The sequence below is a fragment of the Berghia stephanieae genome, chromosome 11 (assembly GCF_034508935.2).
Source record: "Berghia stephanieae isolate SIO BIC M18660-M18661 chromosome 11, UCSD_Bste_1.3, whole genome shotgun sequence".
NCBI classification, from domain to species: domain Eukaryota; kingdom Metazoa; phylum Mollusca; class Gastropoda; order Nudibranchia; family Aeolidiidae; genus Berghia; species Berghia stephanieae.
Window position 1 is genome coordinate 29,972,184 of NC_088370.1, and position 22,768 is coordinate 29,994,951.

The window sequence follows — 22,768 nt, forward strand, 5'->3', positions numbered from 1 at the left end:
TTACAACCCTAGCAAAATATTGAGCGTAATTTAAAACTCTAAATATAATTTTAATTTATTGCAATAGAGGTCAATAAGGAAGAAAAGTGATGTCAAAAACTGGTTCCTATCTCATTGGAAGTGTTGTAGTAGTAGTAGTAGTAGTAGTAGTAGTAGTAGTAGTAGTAGTGGTAGTAGTAGTAGTAGTAGTAGTAGTAGTAGTAGTAGTAGTAGTAGTAGTAGTAGTAGTAGTAGTAGTACGGTGTCTCGTCACAAAAGTCAGGCAATGTTAAGCGTGGTCAGTGGTCTGATGGGTGTTAGTGATTGTAGAAAGTTCTGGTCCCTATGTTGTGTCCTTGGGTCAGGTATTTAGCACAATTACCCCAATTGACTCGGGTGTTAAAGCGCTATAAGCAGTGATGGATATTGTAAGAGCGTTTGTACAAAAAGGAAGCCTAACAGACAGCTTGTACAATATGCATTAGAAATATGGTGCCAGCCTTTTCATTCACAACTCGCGCACGCGCGTGTATGTATGTGTGTGTGTGTGTGTGTGTGTGTGTGTGTGTATGTGTGTGTGTGTGTGTTTGCTTGTCTTATTCATTCATTGGCGTGTAACCAACAATAGTCGCACGTCAGTGATTTAAATTACGTGTAGGATTACATGTACACAGTCGGTAGAAGAAGGTATGTCCGCCGTGTCGCTTTTATTTTATCCGTGTACCTTCTTTTTTATCCGTGTTTATACAGCCACCTGTGTAACAACACTACAGTCATGTGATACAAATACAAATAGTTATAAAAATGTATAATGAGTGTATTCGTATTCATTGAAGAAATAGTTAACCTTTCTCCTTGCACGTTTGTAAGTTGTATAGATAGTATGCAGATGACGTCACTCAGGCCTTTGTTATTGTTTTTGCCATCCGCGTTTGTGAGTTGTTCTCACTAAACTGTATTAACCAGACTATAAAAGTTCATGGTTACACAGAGTTTGTGTGTTGGTCCGTTATACTTCCGGATGGCAATGTTGTGAACTCCTTGGCCAAGCGCATTCTATCTATACATCATCATCAACAACAACAGCATCATCATCACCATTCATCATCATCATCAGTATCATCATCATCAGCATCATCATCATCTTTATCATCATCATCATCATCATCATCATCATCATCATCATCATCATCATCATCATCATCATCATCATCTTATCATCAAATAGCCTGTGAATTCTTAGATATTGTCCTTTTATCATCATCATCATCATCATCATCATCATCATCATCATCATCATCATCATCATCATCATCATCATCATCATCGTCGTCGTCGTCGTCGTCGACGTCGTCATCATCATCATCATCATCATCATCATCATCATCATCATCATCATCATCATCATCATCATCATCATCATCGTTATCATCACCAGCGTTATCATCATCATCATCTTAATCATCATCTCTTAATCATCATCATCATCATCGTTATCATCATCATCGTTATCATCACCAGCGTTATCATCATCATCATCACCATCATCATCGTTATCATCATCACCACCACCACCACCACCACACTATATTTTACAATTACACTTTATTTATTATTTTATAATGAATTATAAGAGTGTTATTGACACCCCCTTTTTTTTTTTTTTGCTAATAATAAACTTCGGGGCCGATTTTAAAGTGATATGTGACCGGTTCATGGTGTGTTACGCAAACAAACAATTTATTTTGGTGTTTATTTCATTCATTTTTACCATTTTGTATTCTAGCATGTTCGTATATTGAAATTGATGATATCCGCATAGCTAAAATATTTACAACATCCGCCAGCTGGATAAAACGTTCTAAAAAACGGGTGTGTAACATTGAACGTTTATAGATAGTTCGAAGATTATTATTTTTTGCCATCCGCGTTCATGAGTAATTCTCACTAAACTGTATTAACCAGACTATAAATGTCCATGGTTACACACAGTTTTGTGTGTTGGTCCGTTTTACTTCCGGATGGCAATGTTATGAGCTTCTTAGCTTATTAAGATTATACATCCTAAGGAAATTGAGAACATTTCAAGTAAGGAAGAAAACTATGTTAAGAGTTTATGACTCATTGATTAAAAGTGTAATTGCGTTTGGCTGCACCATATGGTTTGGAGGATGCTGACTTAAAGATAAATCAAAAATTTCAAAATCTATCAAAGAGGCATCAAAAATAATAAACCATCCTCTTAATGGAGTAGAAAGAATTCATGGAAAAGCAATAGAAAGGAAAGCATTCTCAATTACCAACAATAAAAAACATATTTTATACCATGAATTTAGTCTTTTACCATCTGGGAGAAGGTTTTGTCAGATTAAAATGTAGAACTAACAAGTATAAATCAACGTTCGTTCCATCAGCAATAAAATTTTGAATATTTCATATGGTATAGAAAAACCAAGGATTGATTCGTTGACTGATTAACTGATTAATTTATTTAATGTAAGATTAACTGACCAATTGATAATGATGGCAATTTTTGGGTCGAATTGCCACAATCGTAACAAATTGAAAACGAAATGAATATGTTTATGTTGTGTATATCGCACGTGTGAAAGAAAGAGAGAGAGAGAGAGAGAGAGAGAGAGAGAGAGAGAGAGAGAGAGAGAGAGAGAGAGAGAGAGAAATAAGTAGGAGTGAAATATCTGTTCAATGTTACAGTTATCGTTTAACGTTATAACACGTGTAACTAAATGACAAATTGCCATATTTATGGACAATAAAGATCTATTATTATTATTATTATTATTATATTATTATTATTATTATTATTATTATTATTATTATTATTATTATTATTATTATTATTATTATTATTATTTATTAGGTTTCACTAAATTAACCAGTAGATTTTTGACCAATCAAATCATGGAATTTGTGACACACCTTCACATGTGCTCGGACATACATAATTGGTTGTTTATATACAATAACTTGAATGAAATCGACCTATCCCTGACCATTGTTATTGTTTTTATGCCACCAAATGGCTGACTAGTTATCACATAATTGGCTTCAACAGTCATGATGTCACTTCCCTCGTAATGTCGCATAGTAGCTTAGTTACTGGCTTTAAACTATCGGAACAATGGCGGACGCCCTTATGAATTTTTTCTCCAACGAGCATAAAAGTGTATCCAGAGGAGAAAAGCGTCATTTTTTTAGGTTTGTGTAGCGTCTAGTGAGTTGTTAGTTGAGCTCAAGGAAACAAGTTATTTCATTGGTTGAACTATTGAATACAACTCATGATTTGTTTTCTTTTGTGGCCAAAGACTGGCATTTTGACATCATTTTTTGGGCAGTGTCAGGCCGTAGCCATCGTTAACTGACAGCCTGACACTGACCAAAATATGACGTCAAAAGACCGGTCTTTGGCCACAAAAGAAAACAAATCGTGAGTTGTATTCAATAGTTCAACCAATGGGACCACTTGTTACCATGAGCACTACTAACGACAACTCACTAGACGGTGCAAAAACCGTCAAATGACGTCAGAAGACCAGTCTTTTTGGGTTTCAGTAACGATAGCTACGGTTATACTCAGGCTGTTGGGCTAATGGGAGCGATCTATATTCATGTTTTCGTCCAACCGAGTCATCAATCACATGATTTGTTGCTGTCCAACGATTGGATATTTCTTCAGAAATGAAAACACGCTGCTTTGTTTATGAAAGTTGTAAGCATACCCATGTGTCAAGCTGAACAAAACGACCAATCGTGATGTTAGATATTTCAAAAACTGTGAACACTTTTCACTATGTGGGTCACTTTGAGCACATTTTGCAATGTGACCAATGACCTCGAGCACATGGAAATGTAATATAGATCATGCCCATTATTTCGGGTGACAGGTAAGTACTTAAGATGGCAAAGTGTCCTCGACCAACAGCAACAAGGAACGTATAGAAATAGACATGACGCCTGTTAGGCGATATTACAATTTTGTTTTTTTGTTTTTTCCGGACAGAGAAATTGCTGTTAACGGCCTGTTACTTTTTTTTACAACTGAGTAATGATAAATAATAGATAATAAATAAAGAGCCTTTTTCAAGGACTCAACTATGCGCCGAGCGAGGCTTGAACCTAGAACCTTCCAATCCGAATGCGAGTGTCATACCACAAGACGACATCGTCACATAGACTACAGTCGATCTATTCTGAGGACAACAATAAATGGAGTAAAAGGAATTTACCAATAGTTTATCGCGTACATAATGTCCCCCTTCTCTCTCTCTCTCTCTCTCTCTCTCTCTCTCTCTCTCTCTCTCTCTCTCTCTCTCTCTCATCTATCTATCTATCTATCTCTCTCTCTCTCACTCACACACACAGGAGGGCGGGGGGGGGGGAGAGAGAGAGAGAGAGAGAGAGAGAGAGAGAGAGAGAGAGAGAAGAGAGGAGAGGAGAGAGAGAGAGAGAGAGAGAGAGAGAGAAGGAAGGGGGGGGGGGGTGGGAAGACGCATACACTAGCATACAGTTCAAGCACATTACAAACACGACATCAACACAATTATATTATCATGTTAGTTAACCTCTTAAATGCCGCGTTGGAGCGTTACTTTTACATGACCCCCGGATCGTATTGTTTTCAACTAATTACATTACGCAGAGAAGTTATAACGAGGTGATTTGAACTTGAATAAACCCCGATGGTGGTGGTTGTGGTTGTGATGATGATGATGATGATGATGATGATGATGATGATGATGTGCTGCTATGTGGTCTTGTAGTATGACACTCGCCTTCGGATCGGAAAGTCGTGGGTTATGATGATGATGATGATGATGATGATGATGATGATGATGATGATGATGTGCTGCTATGTGGTCTTGTAGTATGACACTCGCCTTCGGATCGGAAAGTCGTGGGTTATGATGATGATGATGATGATGATGGATGATAGATGATGATGTGATGATGTGCTGCTATGTGGTCTTGTAGTATGACACTCGCCTTCGGATCGGAAAGTCGTGGGTTATGATGATGATGATGATGATGATGATGATGATAATGATGATGTGCTGCTATGTGGTCTTGTAGTATGACACTCGCCTTCGGATCGGAAAGTCGTGGGTTATGATGATGATGATGATGATGATGATGTGCTGCTATGTGGTCTTGTAGTACGACACTCGCCTTCGGATCAGAAAGTCGTGGGTTCGAGTCTCTCTCTGAACGGCGCATAGTTGAGTCCTTGGAAAAGGCTTTTTACTCACGTTCTCTCACCGTACTCAGATGTAAAATGAGTACCCGGCCGTTAACAGCGTTGTCTCGGTCAGAAAAAAATGTAATATCGCCTAATAGATGTCATATCCTACAAGCTAAGAGTTGCTGTAGTTAGGCTAGAGACACATTGTAAAGAGCTTTAATATTGCGCTATATAAATCTCAAAACATCAAGACGCATATCGTTGTAACTGGAATTGCTCCCTTGGTGAAAACAGTTGTCATCTGGTATGACCATACTCATAGTATGATCATATTATGCTATGCGTTTAGGTAAAATACTTCGAACATTTGCCTGCCAGATGAAACATACCAAGACACTAAACTATGTGCGACTTTAAATATTTGTAGCAAAGTTTATATAGGTGGTGGTGGTGGTGATGGTGGTGGTGGTGGTGGTGATGATAATGATGATGATGATGATGATGATGATGATTGTTGATGATGATAATGATGATGATGATGATTGATGATGGTGATGATGATGACAATAGTGGTGGTGGTGGTGATGATGATGATGATGTTGATTGATGATGATGATGATGACGATAATGGTGGTGGTGGTGGTGGTGGTGGTGACTACCAGATGGTGACAATAGTACCAACAATGATAACGACGATGTTATTGCTCTAAAAAAAAAAAAAAAAAAGTAATAATGAAGATAAATAAATAACAAACAGAAACTAACATAATAAATTAAATATCACCTTGAAAGGGTTAAAAGATTATAACTAATATAACAATGTAAACAGTCTGTGCCGCGCACCTTGACAAAACGCTTTTTTCCCCCCAATTTGGCCAGAAAACTGTTCATTTCAAATATCGATCAATTTAAGTAATATTTAACTGGCCAAAATTTAAAAATCGCAAACTTCACACTTTAAAATATTTTTTGTTGGATGACCGTCATTTTACTTATCTTTTTTTTTCCCAAGTATACAGATAATATTTTTTGGCTAAACTAAAAAAAAAAAAACAACGTATTTTTTGTTTGTTTGTTTGTTTTTAACAAAAATTATATTTAGTGCGGCAGTGTGGGGCGCAAGCGGGAGTTGTTATCAGTTTCGTTTGTTTATGCATCGAGTGCTGTGCCGTGCGTAGTTTAACCAGCTAACGGCCGTACTCTGGAAAGGCACGCATGAAAAAAAAAAATTTGGCCAGAAAACTGGTCCTTCAAATTATATCGATCGATTGAAATGACCCTCATCTTGGCAAAAACTAGTCAAAACTGGAACCTCGCGAGGTCTTCCTTAAAGTCCCAGGTTTGATAGGCTTTTTTTTTTTTTTTTTTTTGGGGGGGGGGGGGGGGGGGGGGGGGGGGTTCTTAATCTTGTTGTGTGCCTAGATGAAGGTAATTTAAATCGACCGATATTTGGACGAGTTTTCCGGCCAAATTTTTAGTAATGTGTTTGCCTTTCCAGATTGCATTAGGCTAGTATGTAATAGTAACCTCCTTGTGAATATTGGGTGTGTTATTCGATGTTGATATTGGTGTAATTATCTACAGTTTTATTTCGTGTTGAAATCTTGACTGAATGATGATGATGATGATGATGATGATGATGATGATGATGATGATGATGATGATGATGATGATGATGATGATAATGCTAACACTTCCAATGGTGCCTCACCCCTCTCTGGATAGAGGGCTCTGGACACATTACACAGCAAATGTATAATGAAATAATAGTAGTAGTAGTAGTATTAACTACGTCTACTACCACCACCACCTCTGCAACTGCTTCTGCTACTACTACTACTACTACTACTACTACTACTACTACTACTACTACTCCTACTACTACTACTACTACTACTACTACTACTACTACTACTACTACTACTACTACTACTACTACTGTTGTTGTATGTTGATTGTGAAAATCTTGGTATTATTACTTATTGTTGTTATTACTATTTCTTTTTCTATCATCATCGTCGTCATCGTCTACGTCGTCGTCTACGTCGTCGTCTACGTCATCGTCCTGGACATCTTTATTACTGTTCTCGTTGTTACAGTAATTTACAACATAATACTAATACTCATTCTCACCCTGATCGTTATGGTTCTTTAGTTCATTTCGTGTTTGTGTGTAAGTATCTATGTGTGTATGTGTGTAAGTAGTAAGTATCTATGTGTGTATGTGTGTAACTACTACTACTGTTGTTGTATGTTGATTGTGAAAATCTTGGTATTATTACTTATTGTTGTTATTACTATTTCTTTTTCTATCATCATCGTCGTCATCGTCTACGTCGTCGTCTACGTCATCGTCCTGGACATCTTTATTGCTGTTCTCGTTGTTACAGTAATTTACAACATAATACTAATACTCATTCTCACCCTGATCGTTATGGTTCTTTAGTTCATTTCGTGTATGTTGTAAGTATCTATGTTGTATGTTGTAGTAGTAAGTATTATGTGTGTATGTGTGTAAGATCTATGTTTTATGTGTGTAAGTATCTATGTGTGTATGTGTGTCATAGTAATATCTATGTGTGATGTGTAAGTATCTATGTGTTTATGTGTGTAAGTATCTATGTGTGTATGTGTGTCAGTAGTAAGTATCTATGTGTGTATGTGTGTAAGTATCTATGTGTGTATGTGTGTAAGTAGTAAGTATCTATGTGTGTATGTGTGTAAGTATCTATGTGTGTATGTGTGTAAGTAGTAAGTATCTATGTGTGTATGTGTGTAAGTATCTATGTGTTTATGTGTGTAAGTATCTATGTGTGTATGTGTGTAAGTATCTATGTGTGTATGTGTGTAAGTATCTATGTGTGTATGTGTATAAGGATCTATGTGTGTATGTGTATAAGTATCTATGTGTGTATGTGTATAAGTATCTATGTGTGTATGTGTGTAAGTATCTATGTGTGTATGTGTGTTGTGCATGTTATATAATTCCATTGAGCGAGTATGCGTGTTGTGCATGTTATATTCCATTGAGCTTTATCAAACTGCCCGGACAACTCACTAATCATGGTGTTATCTTGACATCCACAGATTTCTCTGACTCAGGACATAGGAATCAACAGGGAATTTCCGTTTCTGATAAAAACCAAAACAATAGAATCCTACCTCCCATTCAAATGAAGGCTTAGCCAACATGCCAATACAAAATGTTGTCCCAGAGATAACGCCGTCAGTTAGAGGGAAGCATCGCATTGTGATGATGTCACCGGCGCACCAGAACACCACCACCACTAACAACAACAACAACAACAACAATAATAGAAATAACACAATTGTCATCATCACCAACAGCAATACCAGCAACTGTAGGACCAATAACAAATATAATAGCAACAGCAGCAGCAACAACAACAACAACGACATCAACAACAACATCATCAATAATGATGATAATGATAATAACAATACTAGCAACAACAATAACAACAAAATCTGTATCACCAATAAAAACATTGATATTAAAACCACCTCCGTGAAAAACAGCATTGACAACATTAACAAAAACCATTCCACCGACAACAACAGTAGTATCAATAATATCAACAAATATAAAAATGATATTACAAACCATAACATAAACATGAATCGAAATGCTGACTATTCACCTGGCCATGATATAATTTGGCACCAGTCTTTCTCTAAAAATTGCATACAAACCAGTGAAAGCCCTGTCAATGAACATAATAAATCAAAAATGAACCAGCCTCTGGAAGGTATGATTCATAATTTTGAGTGTTGCTTGTCGTGTACGAACTGTGGCACTCTAGAAGGAACTTTAGCTTATCTTACGGATAGTAATAATAATCAACAACACAAACACCAACAACGACAACAACTGCAACAACCACAACAACAACAGCAGCTGCAGCAGCATAATCTTACCAGAATCGAATGCCTCAAAAGACTTCAGCCACCAAGAAACACCATCATCGTCAACATCATCAACAACAACGACGACGACGACGACGGCAACGCACTTTTTGAACACCTGGACCAATCAAACGACTGTGATGCTTTAGAGTCAGACAAAGATTCTTCGAGCTTTTTACAACAGCACAAGGAAAAGATTTATCAAAATTATTGTGAGAAGTTAGGCGGTGAGGAAAAAACATTCAGAAGGTGTAGAGGATCGAAAGCAGTGATAAACGGATTATATTTCAAATGGCTCTTAGCCCTTGTGGTTGCTGTGTCATCCCTGTTTCCAACAGGTAGGGTTTTTTTTTGTTTGTTTTTGGTTGTTTGTTTTTTTTGGCTTAAAATTATTGCATTTTCAAAATGGAAGAAAATAAAAATCCCCTGGGTATTTTGGCAGTTTATCTCGGCGTTATCATCATCATCGTCATCATCATCATCATCATCATCATCATCATCATCATCGTCATCATCATCGTCATCATCATCATCGTCATCATCATCATCACCATCATTAGCATCATCGTCATAATCACTATCATCATCATCATCATCATCATCATCATCATCATCATCCTCATCATCATCATCATCATCATCATCATCATCGTCATCATCATCATCACCATCATTAGCATCATCGTCATAATCACTATCATCATCATCATCATCATCATCATCATCATCATCATCATCATCATCATCATCATCATCATCATCATCGACGTATATTCCTTCCCCCCCCCCCTACTCTCTCTCTCTCTCTCTCTCTCTCTCTCTCTCTCTCTCTCTCTCTCTCTCTCTCTCTCTCTCTCTCTCAAAATTTTCCAAGCAACAAAAGCAAAACCGTTATTACTTGCCATGTTTAATTAAAGGTCCTTATTCGTTAAGAAACTGCCGGTTATACTAAAGTCGTTCAAAAATCACGAGATAAAAATTTGCATCGTGTTTCAATCTTTCGCTAGAAACCCGCATAGGCTAATAACGACGCGTACATATATATGCAGGTCTGACATCCAGACGCAATTATGGGCCTAGTTTGACATTGTTGTAATGGAAAATATTTTGCGTCATTATATATATATATATATATATATATTATATATATATATATATATATATATATATATATATATATATATATATATATATATATATATATATATATATATATATATATATATATAAAGGAATAAAATAAAAATCACGAAATAAAAGTGCTCGTCTTTAATACTAAGGGAGCGGCTAATTATGATATGACATGTGAATTGCACTTTTATTAATAATTATAGACCTAATGGATGCTCAAATTATTCACCTTCTGCATCGAGACATGCAGCAATTCTCTTTATAAAACTGTTTCTTTGAATTGTTTAATCAAACGACAGACAGTAGTATAGCGCACTGGCTTTTTCTATCTCGGGATGAATATGGTTGACTTATTCAGCTATAGATAGAATGAAGTTGACGTCATTCTGGTCTTTGTTATTGTTTTTTGCCACCCGCGTTTTCGAGTAGTCCTCGCTACACCGTATTAACCTGACTATAAACGTTCATCTTTGTGTATTGGTCCGTTTTACTTCCGGATGGCAATGTTATGAGCTTCTTAGCCAAGCGCATACTATCTATAGAGCGGTTTGTCCAAACATAAAAACCAATTTAACTTTTTCATGTAGCATTAGTTTTTCACCCGTATCTGGAACATTTAAACAATCATTATATTATTATAAATTAATATTACATTGTTACTCGTATGTATTTTCATAAAAATCTATATGCATGTTGCGCGACTTCTGGGACTCCCTAGCCTATATATATATATATATATATATATATATATATATTATATATATATATATATATATATATATATATATATATATATATATATAATATATTATATATATTATTTATATATAGTATTATATTTATATATTTTATGAGTGTTGGTGGGTACTTGTAGGTACGAAAGTGCTCGATAATGGTGGTTAGAGCTAATATATAAATGTAAATTTTCACTACATTATTTTGCCAAGACGATTCGTTTCAGTGTTCCACCTCATCAGTCGGCATAATCCATTTGTAAATGGATTATGCGATGATGAGGTGGGAACACTGAAACGAATCGTCTTGGCAAGAATAATGTGAGTGAAATTTACATTATTAATATATATATATATATATATATATATATATATATATATATATATATATATATATTATATATATATATATGTATAGACATACAGGCATATAATATGTGTTCTGTCATCGCTTCTGTCGAACTCTAACGTCTGTGTGTGTGTGTGTGTGTGTGTGTGTGTGTGTGTGTGTGTTTGTGTGTGTATGTGTGTGTGTCGTCAGAGTTCGACAGAAGCAATGACAGAACAAATAAATACCTGCATGTTTCGTTTGGCAAGCGATTCATTTTATTTATTTTACCGGGACGAATCACCTTCATGAGTTGTCAGATAAATTGTGCAGAACAATGCCAAACAAGTCACATTTTTTTTTTTTTAAATGCTAAGAAATGGTCTGGAAAAAAAAAAAGCAAAACTTTTCCGGGCATCACTTTTTTTTCTGATAAAATGTTTGTGTAACTATGTAGTCTAATGGATGACATTCGCCTTCGGATTCGAGCCCCGCTCTGAGCGGCGCATAGTTGAGTCCTTGGAAAAGGCACCTCACTCACATTCTCTCTCACCGTACTCAGGTGTAAATTGACTACCTGAAACCATAGTCTCTGTCGGATAATTTTTTAAAAAATATCACTTTACAAGCGATGTGTCCCGTCCTACATGTAAGTGTTGCTTTTGGCTTGGACCCCTTGTAAAGAGATTTGAGTCCGTTAAGTGGATATTGCACAGTGGAAATAAATCTTGATTTTATTATCCTACTGCCATTAGTAACAAGTCCACCACATCTTGCTAGTTTCAGGATGAACACGTATATGATTAAGTGAAATTAGTGCTAATTTATCTATAAACTGGGAAGATGAAGTAATTTGACAACGCCCCCCCCCACTTTCAATGACCTATCAAACGCAGTTTCTCAATGCCAAATGGCTTCATAAAAATTATATTTGGTTTTATTATATATATATATATATTATTTTTTTATTTATTTATTTATTTATTATTTTTTTAAAATTATTATTATTATTTTTCTATTATTATTATTATTTTTTAAATTTATTTTATTTTTATTTTTTTGCATTAAAAATGGCAATTGGGCAACCCTGACTTGTTTGCTTTCTCGTTGAATCAAATCAGCCTATCCCATAAGGGGAAATAATGACTGACTCACGAACAATTTGAACAGACAACTAACTATGATTATAATATTGCCTCCTCTTACAATTGATTTCGACTGTAAATGTACGCATCAAAATAATCCTATAGATAGTATGCGCTTAGCTAAGAGACTCACAACATTGCCATCCGGAAATATAACGGACTAACACACAAAACTATGTATAACCTTAAACGTTTTTAGTCTGGTTATTACAGTTTATTGAGAATTACTCATAAACGCGGATGGCAAAAAGCAATAACAAAGACCCGAGTGACGTCAACTTCAACTATCTATTGATAGTTCGAAGATGACGTCATTCAGGTCTTTGTTATTGTTTTTTTGCCATCCGCGTCTATGAATAATGCTTACTGAACTGTATTAGCCCGACTATAAACGTTCATGGATACACACAGTTTTGTGTGTTGGTCTGATATACTTCCGGATGGCAATGTTATGAGCTTCTTAGCCAAGTGCATACTATCTATAGAGCAGCGGACCTCAACCGCCGCTCAGCTGAAAAAAAACAAAAACAAAACAAACAGACCGGTCAGCAAAGAAACAATCAAGATCCTCATTAGTCCCGCACAAGTGGCTTACGCTTTAAATTCCCGTTATTAATCCCATAGGGGAAATTTTTCTCTAGGGTCTATTCCATAGCACTCTAGAGACGACCTAGAGAGTGTATAGATAGCATTGGTCTATTCCCATGGAAGACTGGAATAAGCCAGGCAGGCGTCAGCGGCAGTGCAGCCCCGCAAAATTGAGCTCAGGCGAGGTGACTTGCTCAAGGCCACACAGCACAGCGGGAGACCTTTCGGGCACGAAGCAAAGACCGTACCGCTGAGCCACGATGCCCATTAAGGCAATTGTACACAATAATTAACACATTTTGAATAAACGTTTGTTACGATATATAAGTGGTATTAGCTTGCGTGAAGAAGAAGAAGAAGAATTTTGATGGTTTATTTTTCACTATTTAAAACAGAGAAACTGAAGAAAGCAAATAATGTTAGATAAAAATGACTCAGTCACTTTTGGGCACTTGGGGTCATCCCGACAAAATACCGCTTTGAGATTACGTGTCACTTATTGAAGTACAGTACTCGCCGGAGGGGGAAGCGTGACTCAGCCGCAGGGTCTTTGCTTTGTATCCGACATGTTTCGAGGACGATCACCCGCCGCTGCGCTGTGTTGCCTTGAGCAAGTCACCTCGCCCTAGCTCAGTTTGCGGCTCACGCCTGGGTTATTCCAGTCTCCCCTTGGAATAGACCCTAAAGACAAATTTCTCCTATGGGATGAATAAAGGAAATTTTAGTTTTTTAGTTTATTTTTAGCACGCCGAATCCCAGCCCGCTTTTTTGCTTTTCTCGAGAGCGTGTCAGAATCCAGTGAGTACTGTATTTATAGTTCGAAGATGACGTCACTCATGTCTTTGTTATTGTTTTTTGTCATCCGCGTTTATGAGTAATGCTCACTGAACTGTATTAACCCGACTATAAACGTTCATGGATACACACAGTTTTGTGTGTTGGTTTGTTATACTTCCGGATGGCAATGTTATGAGCTTCTTAGCCAAGCGCATACTATCTATACGTTTTGTGACCAAGACATAGAAAGGCGAGTTGTCATATGGGATAGAATTGTTCCAGGAAACATTTTCAAGACTTAAATCTCAACCACGATAAGTTCAACTGTGAAATTGAAACTCCGTGTTGAACGTTTTCAGTAAATATGATTTAAATGCCAGCAAATTAAATGTCCCCACTACTGTTTTTATTCATTTTTATGGACTGAAAGAAATATCCTGTGAATTCTTAGATATTGTCCTTTTATCATCATCATCATCATCGTCGTCGTCATCATCATCATTCATCATCATCATCATCATTCATCATCATCATCATCATCATCATCATCATCATCATCATCATCATCATCGTCGTCGTCGTCGTCATCATCATTATTCATCATCATCTATCATCATCATCATCATCATCACCATTATTATTATTATTATTATTATTATTATTATTATTATTATTATTATTATTATTATTATTATTATTATTATTATTGTTGTTGTTGTTGTTGTTGTTGTTGTTGTTATTATTATTATCATCGATATCATCATTAATATTGTTTTAAACGTCGTTATTGTTGTTATCGTAATTGGTATGACTGTCTGTCATTCAGTAGTTTGCCTTTTTTATTCCTTTGCTATACATGATTTATTTTTCTGTCCCCAGCTGCCGCGAGCTGTACCAGAGGAGTGACAGAATTGTGGGCCTATTCCAATCCTGGTTCTGAAGAGTTCAGCGACTCCTACACACGATACATCACGTCCAGCAAGTATGGATGGGATTGAATTATAGAATCGATAAATAAAGAATAGATAAATAATAATAATAATAATAATAATAATAATAATAATAATAATAATAATAATAATAATAATAATAATAATAATAATAATAATAATAATAATAATAATAATAATATAATAAAATAATAATAATAATAATAATAATAATAATAACAATAATAATAATAATAATAATAATAATAATAATAATAAGAAGAAGAAGAAGAAGAAGAAGAAGAAGAAGAAGAAGAAGAAGAAGAAGAAGAAGAAGAAGAAGAAGAAGAAGTTCAGTAAAAAATCCTAACTCCACCCGGGATATATCCCATTCCCTTTGCGGTGTGAGTGAGTGCTCTACCAACTGAGCCATTGGAAATTCCAATGATGAATGCAGGAATGAATAATAAAATTTATTTTAGCCCTGCCTTGCCCTCGTGATGAGGTCACCAACCTAATTGTTTCATGTGATATATTGAGACCGCAGTGGGGGGTGGGTCAAGAGCTACTTTCTGATTTTGATTGGGGAGTGGGGAACATATAATTATGGAATTTTATATTTCAGAGGATGTTATGTAGGCAAGCATTTAGGAAGTAGATTTTTTTCTCTATTGTAAAACATTAATTAAGTAAAGAAAAATGTCCTTATCATCAATTTTTAATGTAAATCTATTATTTAATAAAAAAAAAAAATTTAAAAGATAGGGTTGGGGATCAACGTTGTTCCGAACAGCCAATGTAACATTTTTATCATCGAGCACAGAATTGCTGGCAAATCTAATTACAGATTGATATATACGACTAACTTGCCACCATTTTTATTTCAGGCTACTTCTATCATCCCCTTGACTCAAATTAATACGAAAAAAAATCTGCTAGGTCGTAATACTCAGTCCTATTTTACGTTTGACTTTCTTTGCTAGTATAATTTATTCTAAGCAATTCTAGCATATCCACAACAAAAATTTATGACTTAATTTTAAATCTTTCATTGTGAGTATAATTTATTCTAAGCAATTCTAGCATATCCACAACAAAAATTTATGACTTAATTTTAAATCTTTCATTGTGAGTATAATTTATTCTAAGCAATTCTAGCATATCCACAACAAAAATTTATGACTTAATTTTAAATCTTTCATTGTGAGTATAATTTATTCTAAGCAATTCTAGCATATCCACAACAAAAATTTATGACTTAATTTTAAATCTTTCATTGTGAGTATAATTTATTTTAAGCAATTCTAGCATATCCACAACTAATATTGATGACGTAATTTTAAATCTCTCTTCAGTTACTATCAAGTAATAATTTTCACAACCAAAAAAATTGATGACGTATTTTTAAATCTCTTAGTAGATGCAATCAAGTAATGATAATCTTTCTAATCTATTCTTAAAAAAAAAAAAAGGGTTGGGGATCAACATTGTTCCGTAAAACCAATGTTAAATTTTATCTTCCAGCAGAGAATTACGGCAAAATTAAAATTACAATACAGTAGTATAATAAGTAGAAAAGGTGTCTGCCTGTTTCTAATAATAGCCTTTATTTCTCTGCAAATATTGCGGATTCTCCGCTAGTTTAAAAAATATTATTTGTTTGTTTTGTTTTTTTAATGTGACCCTTCATCTCAAAGCGGTATTATGTTGGGATGAAAAAAAAACAAAAAAACAAAAAAAACTTGAGCTTTTATATAGCGCAATATCCACTAGATGTTCTCAAAGCACTTCCTGACCAACAGCAACACGTAACATGTAGAACGAGACAGGCGTTAGCCGATATTACAATTTTTTTTCTGACAGAGACAACACTGTTAACGTTTTACACACGGTGAGAGAATGTGAGTAAAGAGTCGTTTCCAAGGACTCAACTATGCGCTGAGCGAGGCTCGAACCCAGGACCTTCTGATCCAAAATCGAGTGTCATATCACAAGACCACCTAGCTGCACATGAACAGGGTGTTGGAAATTGAATTTCGATGGTTGGCAGATCAAACCTCTGAAGTCCCGATTTTCACGATCAGTGAATCAAAACTTTGAAGTCTACATATGAACTTTGCGCACCTCTGAGATGTGACTCTGCCATTACTTCCCCTGTGCTCTTCATATGTATCTGTTTTACCACTTATGAATGAATGATCAGTTGTAATAATATGTCTTTGTAGTCAATGTCTTCTGACCTCCCACAGTGTCCTTTGTCCTTACCCTTGTTGGAGTCCATGGCTGAGAGGAAAACAGTCAAATGCATAGTAACACCTCTCTGTTATGTATTGTTATATTTGTTGTTTTGAATTAATAATGTTTAAGTGTGGGATCCTGTGCTTATGTCTGATGAGACTGATAGGTGATGTCAAACTGTACACAATGATAGTGTACTCTTGGAATCTACAGCTGTTCCCTATTTGAACCATTCCCCTTTGTCTTACCTTTCTTGTGTGATTTTATTTGTAAATCTAGAATTTTGTGACTATCCCGTTTTTTTCCTTTTTACTGTCACTGAAATAACCTAAATGAGTGGCAAGCATGAAAAACCCTTAAAAACATAAAAACAAAAATGATGAACATTTTTACTTTTTCACATACTGTCTGTTTTCCCAGGGGAGCCATTTGCCGATGGAGGGTTATTTCCTCTAAGAAGGATTGGATTGTGCAGCTGAAATTCGACCCTTTCCAGTTGAAGCATACCACAGGGGACAAGAAAGGAGATTGTTTAGAGATTTACAATGGTAAAGTATGGAATTTATGAATGGAGATTGTATAGAGATTTACAATGGTACTTGTATGAAATTAATGAATGGAGATTGTATAGAGATTTACAATGGTACTTGTATGAATTTATGAATTGAGATTGTTTAGAGATTTACACTTGTAAAGTATGGAATTTATGAATGGAGATTGTATAGATATTTACAATGGTACTGTATGGAATTTATGAATGGAAATTGCTTAGAGATTTACAATGGTACTGTATGGAATTCATAAATGGAGATTGTATAGAGATTTACAATGGTACTGTATGGAATTTATGAATGGAGATTGTATCGAAATTTACAATGGTACTGTATGGAATTTATGAATGGAGATTGTATAGAAATTTACAATGGTACTGTATGGAATTTATGAATGGAGATTGTATAGAAATTTACAATGGTACTGTATGGAATTCATAAATGGAGATTGTATAGAGATTTACAATGGTACTGTATGGAATTTATGAATGGAGATTGTATAGAAATTTACAATGGTACTGTATGGAATTTATGAATGGAGATTGATTAGACAATGGTACTGTATGAATTTATGAATAGAAATTATAAAGAGATTTACAATGGTACTGTATGAATTTAATGATTGGAGATTGTAAAGCTCATCTTGCTGAACAAATTGTGTATAGTTTGTATAAATTGCTTTTGAGTTTGAGTTTTATAAAATCAAAAATATTGTGTTGAGTAAGTACACATGGTGTTTCGAGAAAAAAAACATGAAAATAATCAGTAAGGAAAGAGTCAATGTGTTTCACAAAGTTTTTGTATTTCCCTATTGAGCCATAAAATTATAAAGGGTTTGTTTTTATTTCTGCCTGTTATATTAATTTTTGTTGGTATTTGTTTTACTGCAGGTGATAATGACAATGCTCCACTGTTGGATGAATTGTGTGACAAAGATCCAAAAGTTTACAAGAGTAAAGGAAGACATTTGTATGTCGTTTACAGACGAGGCAAAGTTCCTGGGGAGCGGAGGATCGGGTTTGAGTATCAGGCTTTGGACAGTAAGTTGTGATACTAACGATAAAGATCTGAAAATGTGTATATTATAAAGAGCAAGAATGAAAAAAAAAAAAACTATACCAAGAAATCAGTCTTCCTCAACCCGGGGATTGAACGTCAGACTGCCTGGTTACCCGTCAGACCTGCTACCATTATACTATAGTTAGCCAGCCGACAGTTGGGACAATTTTAATTCCAATATTTTTTACAAGAAAACATGTTTTACACTAAAAAACCCTCACTAGCATCACAGAACACAAACATTGAACACGAGAGGACGAGGACAAAGACATTAAAATAGCTCCATTCTTATTTTTGAAAATTTCAAATTGCCTCCTTAATTTCTTGAAGAAAACGGGATAATTAGGGCTTACATTTCATTGCCTATCGTTATAAGATCCGAGGAACGACATCAAAAGACAATAAGAACTATGAATGGAAGCTTCGATTTGATGGGCGGTGACAGATGGAGTGGACGTTTTGGGGTTCCCCTTTAACAATAAAACACGATAAATGAAACACTAAATATGAAATGGTCTTTTTGTGTTTCATTCATTGTATTTTGTTGACAAAGGGAAACCCTGAAACGTCCACAATATGTCTTCTTTAAAATTGAAGCTTACATTTAATTAAGTAGTCCTTCAATGCCATGCGGCCCATGGAGCCAGAGTTGATCCTAGTTTCTATAGCATGAAATGGACAATAGAAGTTTCTTGCTATCCTTTTGATAGGATGATAGTCTATTGCGATGTACTTTCCACCAGATCTAACAGACCCAGCTACCCAATCACTTCTTTTTCGTCGTCTTCTTCTTCTTCTTCTTCTTCTTCTTCTTCTTCTTCTTCTTCTTCTTCTTCTTCTTCTTCTTCTTCTTCTTCTTCTTCTTCTTCTTCTTCTTCTTCTTCTTCTTCTTCTTCTTCTTCTTCTAGGCCAAGAGGGAAAAAGAATATAACAAAATGTCAGTTTAAAATCGAAGTGACCATAAATAGGAAATTTTAATCAATTTTTTTCCCCAGTTTAACCCTCTCCATACCAACCACAGGAAAATCGTCACATTCCCTTACGATGCAACCAGCAATTTTCTCATTCTTATTTATTTTATACATCACAAAATTTCACTTTAAATAAATTTTTGTCTAATAGCTATGAAAACTTGACACTGTGCTGTTGTAAAGCTCATTTTTGCACACAAAAAAAAACTTTGTATAAAATGTACTTGTTGCTTTTCTTTTTGAGAAAAAAAATAAATTATATTTTTGTGTTCGGTTAATATTAATTTGAAGTTTTGGAGAAAATTATGAGAATGACTTATATTATTTATTCATTTAGTCACCACTAGATTTTAATATTAAGAATACTGATTGTGGGTCATGTTTACTTCATTTAAATATTTTCTTTTCTTTTTTAGTGATAATCATGTCAATTTGATTATTGTTCCATTCCACAGCCGACTCCAATGAAAACCTGATCCGGATTGCTGGCATCATTGGAGGATGTCTGGCTGGTATTGGTCTCGTCTATCTCATCATACGATACACACAATGCTGTGGGTGCTTTGGTAAAAAAGAAGGGGATGGCACGAACAGCGGACACGCTAACCGACGTCACACCAGCAACAGTCAAGAAAGGGACAGACTCACTATTCAGGTTATGGATGATGGGGAAGGCGGTGTTGGTGGAATTTCTTCTTCAGGAGCAACACGGATAACCACACCAGGGAATAGGCCACCCCTTACAAGTACTACTACTACTACAGCAAACGGTTCATCTAATGTGCTTAATTCAAATGGACATGACTCGACTACAGCAACAACAGCAACAAATAATTCACACGGGACAGGATTGAACAGAAGTGGTCTTTCTAGTTCCAATAATAACATTGATTTTAATAGTAGTAATGACAATACTGTCGCCGGAGCAGAAGGTGGTAGTGGTAGTATTGGTGGTGATGAGGAGGATATAGGGGAAGAAAGTGATTCTGGATCTCTCCATACTTTGAATGAGCCTCCCCCATCTTATGAATCTCTTTATCTCAATGAAGATGGAGAGACTGCACCCCCTCCCGAGTACACGCCTCCTCGACACAAAGCAAAAAATCCACCAAGGAGAGTTCACACTTTTAACTGATTGTGCTTACGACATGCATTTTATAAATAACCATCGACAATGGAATGGAAGCTTAAGTTTATAATTCATGGAGACAAATAATGTGGTTGTTTCAGGTTTTCCCCTTTATCAAAAAAACAAGATGAATGAAACGCTAAATACGAATGAGAGTTGTGAGAATGGCGTTGTTATGGAGAATCCCATTTCCTATTCTAATTTATTTCTCTGAGCTCCTAGCTGCAACATTTTCATTATTCTTGTACTATTGACACTGATACACTTTGCAATAGATTTGTGATGGATTCAATGAGGTGACATTCTTGTTATTTATATTGACTTATGGTTCTAGCTCCTGTTTACGCAGGAAAATGGAAATAATAACAACCAAAAAGTACACACGTCTAAAAATAGCGCCAGTTGCATAAAGGGGCATAACTACATTAATATGAAGGCATAGACAAGTTGAAATTATTATTTCTCTTAATGTTAAAACTAATTAGTGCTAATAAATTTATAAATGCTTGGAAACCTCAACATGGAATAGAACAAATGGACATAGTGATAATAATAATAATATAGCAATGAAATTAATGGTCCCTACTTCAAATGCAGCAAAGTAAAATATACAAATATAACTCATGAATACAAGCTCTTCCAGAGCGACAAACTCATACTCAAAAGATATAATTTGTCAGGAGGTTTAATCTGCCTAGCAGGTCTACGCAGTGACTGTTGGACTGGAGATAAAGGAATTTGTAATGGAAATAGCTCCATTGTCTGACCCATTCGTTTCAATTTCTTCATTGTTTTGATTTGTTAGACTCCGTTCCTTTATTGCCAACTCCATCAGCCTCTGATTCATATGGATCTGAGTGGGGTTCCCGACCTCCTGTAGTGGGCAGGGAGGTACTTACTGTGTCTTCTATCCCCCTGTATCTATTTTACAATTGCTTTCTGTCTTTGTCTTGGAATGAGATTTCTTGGTTTTATCCTGACTCTTGCCGGATTCCTTGGCTGGGAGGGAAACAGCCGAATGTATAGTTATCGTTTTGGGAGATGATAATTTTTTCCTTGTAAAGGATCTCTCTGTTATGTACTGTTATCTTTTTCTTAAAATATGATTTGTAAACATTTTGGTGTATTCCTCTTAGTGGAGACTTGTGCTGGTATCTGGGTGAGACATTCAGGTGATCTAAAACTAAGTACATTGATAGTGTGCTCTTGGAATCTACATCTGTTCCCTATTTGAACTATTCCCCTCTGTCTTACTTTTTCCTCAAGTCCTTTTAATTGTAAATCTAAAATCTTTTCACTACCCAATTTTCTTCCTTTTTACTGGCGCAGATATGACCTAAATGTGTTGCAAGCGCCGTAAAACCCTTAAAGAACAAAAAAAAAACAAACAAGTTTCATGTGGATGAACACAAATACCTCTAATCTGATCCTGATATCTGCGTGTTAAGATATCATCATTGGTTCGAACCCGATAAGCTACAGGCCCAGTGCACGTGACAATTTGACCTTGAATCCACTTTTCTCCTCGTCCAGTGTTTCGAACAAACACATTGTCATTCATCCCATCATCCATCATTCCATCTACTGCAGTTTTATCATGATTTTGTTTTTGAGCAACTTGGTGTTGTGCAACACTCTTCTGCAGCATGCGATGAAGTAAATATAAATGAGTTTTGAATTTTCTTCTGCAAAACAAATCACAAGGTTGTAACCTGTATGTGATTTGATATTTTGTAAAGAATCTATTGATTCTCTCTCTGAGACGTTAAGTTTTTTTATTTCCCATTTTGATAAGAGCAGATTTGAAAGTACCAACAGCCTTTCCTGCCAAACCGTTACAAGAAGGATGATAGGGAGATTTAAAAAATTCTTTTTATAAAATTAAATTGAGCTTTTATATAGCACAATATCCATTAAACATGCTCAAAGCACTTTACAAGGGGTCCCTGGCCAACCTCAACACTTAACATGTAGGACGGGACATGACGCGTGTTAGGTGATATTATAATTTTTTCGGACAGAGACAACTCTGTTAACGGCCAGGTACTCATTTTACACCTGAGTATGGTGAGAGAATGTGAG

General features: G+C 35.5%; 1 protein-coding gene across 3 annotated transcripts in view; it reads left to right on the plus strand.

Moving 5' to 3' along the window:
• LOC144957170 (uncharacterized) overlaps positions 1 to 22,074 on the plus strand; it is a 23,439-nt gene extending 1,365 nt beyond the window's left edge. For 2 of the 3 annotated variants that reach the window (XM_078888197.1, XM_078888198.1), the window contains exons 2-6: positions 8,267 to 9,444; positions 14,689 to 14,791; positions 17,397 to 17,524; positions 18,418 to 18,567; positions 20,013 to 22,074. In XM_078888197.1, coding sequence (XP_078744323.1) covers positions 8,370 to 9,444; positions 14,689 to 14,791; positions 17,397 to 17,524; positions 18,418 to 18,567; positions 20,013 to 20,692 — 2,136 coding nt within the window. In that variant the 5' untranslated portion in view covers positions 8,267 to 8,369 and the 3' untranslated portion in view covers positions 20,693 to 22,074. Of the gene's footprint in view, positions 1 to 697; positions 845 to 8,266; positions 9,445 to 14,688; positions 14,792 to 17,396; positions 17,525 to 18,417; positions 18,568 to 20,012 lie in introns of those variants that run through there. The other variant, XM_078888199.1, reaches the window with a different exon arrangement.
• Positions 22,075 to 22,768: the final 694 nt, after the last annotated feature.